Source organism: Acomys minous, assembly GCF_964271855.1.
Source record: "Acomys minous genome assembly, chromosome: 8".
Taxonomy (NCBI): Eukaryota; Metazoa; Chordata; class Mammalia; order Rodentia; family Muridae; genus Acomys; species Acomys minous.
In genome coordinates this window covers 20913639-20921072 of record NC_140489.1, presented here as the reverse complement: position 1 = coordinate 20921072, position 7434 = coordinate 20913639, and the positions used below count along the sequence as shown (strand labels likewise).

General features: G+C 42.9%; 1 protein-coding gene across 1 annotated transcript in view; it reads right to left on the bottom strand.

Moving 5' to 3' along the window:
* Positions 1 to 4521: 4521 nt before the first annotated feature.
* GALC (galactosylceramidase) overlaps positions 4522 to 7434 on the bottom strand; it is a 54133-nt gene continuing 51220 nt past the window's right edge. Inside the window, 1 exon segment of the mRNA XM_084791302.1 lies at positions 4522 to 6357. Coding sequence (XP_084647428.1) covers positions 6211 to 6357 — 147 coding nt within the window. The 3' untranslated portion in view covers positions 4522 to 6210.

The following is a 7434-nucleotide window of genomic DNA, read 5'->3' as shown; positions in this document are numbered from 1 at the left end:
CTTTGGGATGGGGGCGGGGGGGGGGCAATATCAGCCTCAGTTGTCAGTAGCAAATGCCACAGGCAGCCCTCCTTCAGTCTCCTCCAAACCACCACTCAACCTTTAGGCTCTCTTTTTTTATACTGCTCAGAGTCCTCAGCACTCAACTAATCCCAGCTGGCAAAGACCACGCCCCTGCAGGAAGCAACTATCAGCTGTGGACAAACTAAACTCTCCCCCCCCCCCCCCCACTTTGGGATTAAAACAAAAACATGCTTATATAACATAACTGAGTTTTTAAAGAAACCAAAACTTCCATTACATGTCTCAGCACTTAACATAGGCTTCTAGTAAAGAGCTTTTAAAGAGCTCAGGAAGGCGGGGCACAGTGATACAAGCACGCCTGTAATCCCAGCACTCAGGGAGGCAGAAGCAGTTGGATCACTGAGTTCAAGGCCAGCCTGGTCTACAAAGCTGGTCTAGGATAGCCAAGGTTACAGAGAGAAATCCTGTCTCAATGCCTGCACCCCTTGCCCCGTACCCCCCGCCAAAAAAAAAAACCTCAGGAAGAACAAGTGATAAATAAAACAAGCATGCCAAACTTCTCTCCTGATGGAGATGTAAGGGTGGTGCCAGAGGCATGAGAGCCAGCTTTGTTTTCTAGGCCTGCAAAACCCTGTGATTTCCTTCAGAAACTTTATAACCATGGAAATAAACCAAATCCTGAAAGAATCAATGTCTCTCATGCAGGACCTAGGTACGACACATGCTAAGACAACACTTCTAAGTTGAATGTATGAACAACTCCAAAAGCATAAGGTGGAGGCTTTTTTGATTAACTGCTAACCACTCAGGATCACCCCATTCACCTCCAAAATACCCAAGTTATCTCTAGCTAAATTATCATGGCAGCCTTTTAACATTTTCTCCTAATGTTTATAAGATTAATTGTTGTGCCTGATAACACGCCAGCTAGTCAGATGGACTTGTAAAATTCCCCCACTTGGGCAGGGAAATTCACTGTTAGTAAAGGACTTGCTGAATACAGGTAAGGTCCCGAATTCAGGTCCCCCCAGCACCCACGTCAAAATTCATGTGCACCAGTACATATCTGTAATCCCAGCACTAGGGAGGCAGAGACATGAAGATCCCTATGACCGCTGGCAAGACAGCCTGGACAAACCAAAGAGCTCCAGGTTCAGAGCTACCCTGTCTCAAAAAAATAAGGTGAGGAGTGATAAAGACACCTGATGCTGACTTCTGACATCCATATACATAGGCAAACAGCTCCCCCTCCCCCGCACACGTGCCCCCCTCCCTCCCCTGTCTCTCTCTCTCTCTCTTCTCTCTCTCTCTCTCTCTCTCACACACACACACACACACACACACACATCTTCCAATTTAAAAGTAGTTTCAGACATCACATATGATAGTCAGTGGCAGTTCCCAGCTTCCCTGGTGATCTAGGAAGGAGTCGGGCTGACTAATCCAGGTGCCAGCACAGACATGCTGTAAGCTATTATTGCAAGCATTATCTAATTGGTGAGGTTGTCACAGGTCTGAAATGACAGAAACGTGAGTTACTCAACACACACCTCACAAATATTCTACCTACCACTCCAGTAGTTTGAGAATAGCCCCATAGGATTATGTATTTGAATGCTTTATACGTTTGAATGCTTGCTCCCTGGTTGGTGGAACTTTTTTTCCCCCCCAGGAAGGCTTAGGAGGTGTAGCATTGTTGGAGGAAATATAGCATTGTTGGAAGAGGTGTATCACTGGGGGGTGGGCTTTGAGGTTTCAAAAGCCTGCCCCAGGCCCAGCCTTTCTCTCTCTGCCTCATGTCTATGGATTAGATGCAAGCTCTTAGCTACTGCTTTAGCACCATGCCTGCCTGCCTGATGTCACGCTGGACTCAGCCTCTAAAAACTGTTAAGTAGAGCCTGAGTGACACGCTTTTTCTTTCATAAGTTGCACGGCTCATGTTTTCTCTTCACAGCAATAGAATAGAAACTCAGATACCTACCAGCAGCTAACCTATCTGTTGCTTTGGCATCAATTATCCAGGGCTATGCGAGGTACTCCAGATATGGCTCTGCATGGAATCAAACTTAATCCTTGTTTCCAAGGAGCTTATAAACTAATTCTCAATAAATGCCTGCTGATAGTATTTCAAGACGCTAAGAATGGGAACAGTCCATTCACTGCTAAAAATAGTGTGAGTGGCGCAGCAAGAACTCATGAGTCTTTATTTGAACATGCTGGCTCCCAGATGCCAAGGATTTGTTACGTTTCGTGAAAAGAAATAATGCGGTCCCAAAGGGCTAAAGAATTTTCTACCATTCCTTAGACGTGAAGCAATGGAGTCTGTGGCTGAGTAGGTGCAACCCAAGAGGGCATGTTCTTGATCCCAAAGCCCCACGAGTCTCCCCACTTCTCCTCTCTTGGGGCTCTGTGTGTGTGTGGGGGGGGTACATGCACATGATTCAGAAGCCTAAAGAGATCAGGGGTGCTGTGGGCCCTGGAGCCACCTGATGTGGGTGGTAGGGACCCAAACTCAGGTCACTTGCGAGAGCAATGAGCACTCTTAACCTTTGAGCCATCTCTCTAGCTCCTGTAACAGAGATTTCATAAATCCTGCCATTCAGAAAGAGAGAAGCGTGGGGAATAACACGCACTGAAGAGTGTGTGTGGACTTCCCAAGAGAGAGGTTCTTGAGAACTTATCACATGGTTTATGAGATATTGGAACTGATGTTTCCAGATAATAGCATCTATGTTAAAAGTTCTCCAACGCTGATTGGCCGCTTAGAATGTCTGTAACCATGGAAAGCTGGAATACTGTGGGTCTGGAACCAAACTATCTTGGGCTATCTTTGTCCCCTTAATTCACTACCAACTGCTTCACCTTAACATCCTTGTGACCCTCAAATAAAACTCTTCTGAGATTGTAGGAACAGGCACTAAGCTCCCACCAACCCCAAACTAAGAATGTCACCAGATAACCGCTGAAGCCCATAGCTGGGGACTTCCCCATTTTGCTGTTCCCCATCTACAGATGTTGCTATCAATTTTTCTTTAAAAGTGCATTGATTGATGATGTCTGTTGTTCTGTTACTACAAGAACTTCATGAAAACGCCACACAGAAACACTGGGATAACCTACATCTGTGTTCCTGGGCAGCAGTCAGTCACTCATATTTGGCTCCATAAACTATTACTCCTTTAATAAAGTGAGATCTAGGCTTAGACATTAATAGTGTTACATGTGCTCTAACACATTTCAGGGATTTTTTTTTTTTTTGCCACTCTTTTGTCTACCCAAGGAAGCAGTTTTCTACTTGGCAGCTTCAGCATGCATCTCAGCAAACATCTCAACCTTCAGCACTATAGGTAAACCATGTTCAGTGAGAGCCAAACATCAGTCAGTGAAAAGATCTCTACCAAATCTGCTTCTGCATTGTCCTGGGTAGGCTACTGCAGCCAAAGAAGTGGGGGAGTGCTGCTTTTCTTGCCTTTTCTTTTTCTTTCTTTCTTTCTTTCTTTCTTTCTTTCTTTTTTTTTTTTTTTTCTTAAACAGAAGCAGGGCAGGGGGCAGGGGAGAAAGGAGATGAGGCAGTGTTTTACTGTGCTGTCCTTTAATTCAAACTCCTCCAATCTCTGCCTCCTGGTGTTGGGATTGCAGACACGGACTGCCAGGTCTGGCCAGTTCTTGGAGTCCATTAGAGTTCTTTTAATTCTTAGGAGTTTATCTCACATGGTTAGTTTATCATCTTTTGTGTTAAGTTTTTGGTTTTTGTTGTTTTCGTTTTTGCTTTTTTCTGGTGTGGTTTCTGTCTTCTGTCTTTTGAGCAGACTCTGAGTGAGGGAACTTAAAAATTCTAAGAGTGAAGAAAATTAAGGAAGAGAGGCCATTTCCCAGTTAATTTTAAAAGGGATCATTCGATGGCCCAAAGCAAACAATGATATTGTAATTAATAAAACTAGGACAATACTGCACATGAGCACAGATGCAGAAGCTCTTATTGAAATGCTAGCAAGTGACACACACCAGTGCATAAACAGGGTGATGAAACCGATTGGGCATGACACATCTAAGGAATGCAGAGCTGTTTACATCTGGATGCCAGACAGTGTAATATACAGCATAAACAGAAAAAAGATAAAAATCTCATCAAACATAGAAAGAGCATTTAACAAATCTAATTCTTACTCATGTTAAAAAGCTCAGGAAACTGGAAGCAGAGGAAACTTTCCCTAGATAAAGGACTCTAAAAGTGAATAAGAGAAGACAGGGAAAAAGAAAGCACCTAGAACATTACAGGAAGAGTGAAAGACATTCTTCCTAAGACTGGGAACAAGGTGAGGACAGATGCCCTTAACAGTTCCAAATGTTGGGCCTGGAAGCTTCAGCTAGCACACTAAGGCAGAGAGCTCTGAAATTAAGCAGACATACTGGGAAGGAAGCTAGCCACAGATGACAGGACTGGATACAGAAATCTTCATATATTCTAGAAGAAATAAGTGCACACTCACAAAGATGTGTATCTAAATGCTGTCATGAGTTTTATTTTTAATATTAAAAATAGATGAAACCAAACTGTGGACTATCCATTCAGTGGTGTTCTCTTCCGAAGTGTGAAGGAGCAGACCACTTCAGCAAGCAATAGCCTGGACAAGTCTTACTGCATGATGCTGATGGGAAACAAGCATTCAGGAGAGCACACAACACACCATGTCACTCTCATGCTTTCAAAGCAAACACATTCTTAGCAACAAAGATGCCAGTGCTGCCTTAAGTTAGGAATGAGAGGAACTGATAGTACTGATATGTGCCAGAGAACGCTCGGAGGCCATGGAAGTGTTCAATAGCTTCATTGGAGTGTTGATTACAAGGATGTTTACATTTATCAAGATATCAAACTATACACTGAAAATGGGAATTTTATATATAGATTATACTTGTATGTTAGTTTTCAAAGACACTTTAAAATCTGAACTGTAAATCACTTAGACTTGGTTTTAAGCTTTCAAAGGCAATACAAAAAGTCATTGTAGCCCTACCCATGTTTGACTGCTACAAAGTCCCATGTAGAAGAAGTAACTCAATGAGTAATTTCCCTTATAAAGAATTCCAGATCTCACTTTACCCATATGCAAAATTGATTTGTTTCTAAGAGTTACATTAATGTTTAGACATAAATCACGCTAACGAGAAACATGCTTACCATTTAAATATAAACATGGGGAATGTAATAAGTGCATCTATACATAAAAAATTAGGAGAGGACTCAAGTCTGTGAACTAGTGAAAGGTTAAGTGCCCCCTCCTACCACATACAGCGATGAAGGAATTCGCTAGTGCTCTGCTGTTTCCAGAATCCCCTGTGAGGACACACTGCAAACGGCACCAGAAACGCACAGGGATGCTGCTAGACCCACCTACACCATTGTGGGGGAAATGCAGTTATAAAGGTAATAAGATTTAAAAGTTGGAGGTAAGATAATTAAAGAGTACAAACAACCTAATTAATCTGGTCATTTTTATTAGTGCAAAACTGGCTTTGGAGTTAGTTTATTAATGAGGTAATTTTCAAATCATCCCACCATCATTTCACACAATTCCAAAAGCATAATACTGGGGGTTGAGAGAGGGGGGAAGGAAGGAAAAAGGAAGGAAGGAAGGAAGGGAGGGAGGAAAGGAGGGAAGGAGAGAGGGTGGAAGGGACAGAGAGAGGGAGGGAGGGACAGAGAGACAGAGAAGACTGTTGAACTGTTCTTGAAGGGTTCATCAGCTCCCTCTTAAGCATCAGTATCTTCTGAGGAAGCCTCAGTTCCCATGGACACATGGTCAGAGCCCACAAACACACCTCTGTGGTTCTCAGGTCTCCGCAATCTGCATGATCATTGACAAGCAATCTGGAGAGAGCTACCTCGGTATTGGCACCAAGGCTGCAAGCCAAGAACTACCTAAACCACTCCTGAAGGGTGGGACTGACAGACAGTGCATCTTAAGAGCTACCATGGGCAATGCCAGAGACTCTCAGCATTCCTTCTGGAGTTAGTTCTAATAAAATCTTTCACACGATCCAGCAAAAATGTACTGTTTTTCCCATTTACTCTTCATTATTGGTAGCTCAAAGGCTCACATATAGATCCATCAAAACTAGAATTGTCCCTGAACCAAAATAGAAAATAGAAAATCCAAATCGTGTCTTGATTCCCTGTAAGTACTAGCGAGCAGCTTCCACGTGAAAGTTGTCAAACTGTGCAAACTCGAAAGTGTGCGTTCCGATCGCAGCCCAGCCACTCCCCGGGTATTTCACAGGGACATTTTCCCACAGGACCTTGCCGTTCAACTTGCCAGAAGCAAAATAACCCTGTAGGAAAGAGAAATGTGTCCTGTGAAAATGGAAATAACACTCTGAAGTCTATTTAGGAATGTAGCTCAGCTACTTAGTGAAACAGACGTTTCTCACCCAACACCTAGAACTTTCAAATACAATTTCATATGTTTGGGCAAAAGTATGAAATATGCCAAAATTTTTCTGGAAGAATTAATAAGAAGTACCTGTTTAAACAGTTGCCCAAATACATTAAACCTTGGTATTTCCTGATGTCCCACCCAAAATCAAAACCAAAAGATAAGCCCATAATATTTGTCTAGCATTATTATGACAAAAGTCCATTAATGTAAGTCTGTAGTTGCACATACTGGTACTTTGGCTAAGTGGAAAGGTTCCTCCAAGGTTTTCTGGAGCCCAAATGCCTGCTGCAAACTGCTATATACTTAAGGTCTCAACTGAGGGCTGTGCAGCCAGAGAAGAAATTCGCCTGTTTACTCTTTTGTCCCCATGAGGAGCATGGCACTACAAAGCCATGGAGAATGCCTACTCTTAAGTCAGAAGAGCAGTTGTGATGGGTTAAACAGGGCAGTGGGGTAAAGTGGTAGAAGGAAAGTGCACACACAGTGTGATTTACTGGTAATGATGAAAGCAATCAAGTATGTCATTCTCAGAAAGTAGCCGTTACATTTCCTTCGCTGTCTGGTGCACAGTAAATTGTAAAATTCACTATCTGTTACCACTACTATAGTACATTACACAGTACACCCCCAAAAGCACACCACCTATACAGCTAACAATGTAAAACAGCTACTTTTTTTCCTTCTTTTTTTTAAAAACTAATTTATTCAGATTACAACTCAATTGTTATCCCATCACTTGTATCATCCCATTCCTCCCTCCCGCCCACTTTCACCCCATTGTCCTCCCTTAGGTCTATGATCCAGGGGGACCTCCTCCCCCACTATATGGTCATAGGCTATCAAGTCTTATCTTGGTAGCCTGCTTATTCTTTCTTTGAGTGCCATCAGGCCTCCCCACCAAGGGAAGGTGGTCAAATATGGGGCACCAGAGTTCTTCAAAAATTAAAGAGCTGAAGAATTGAATTGTTAG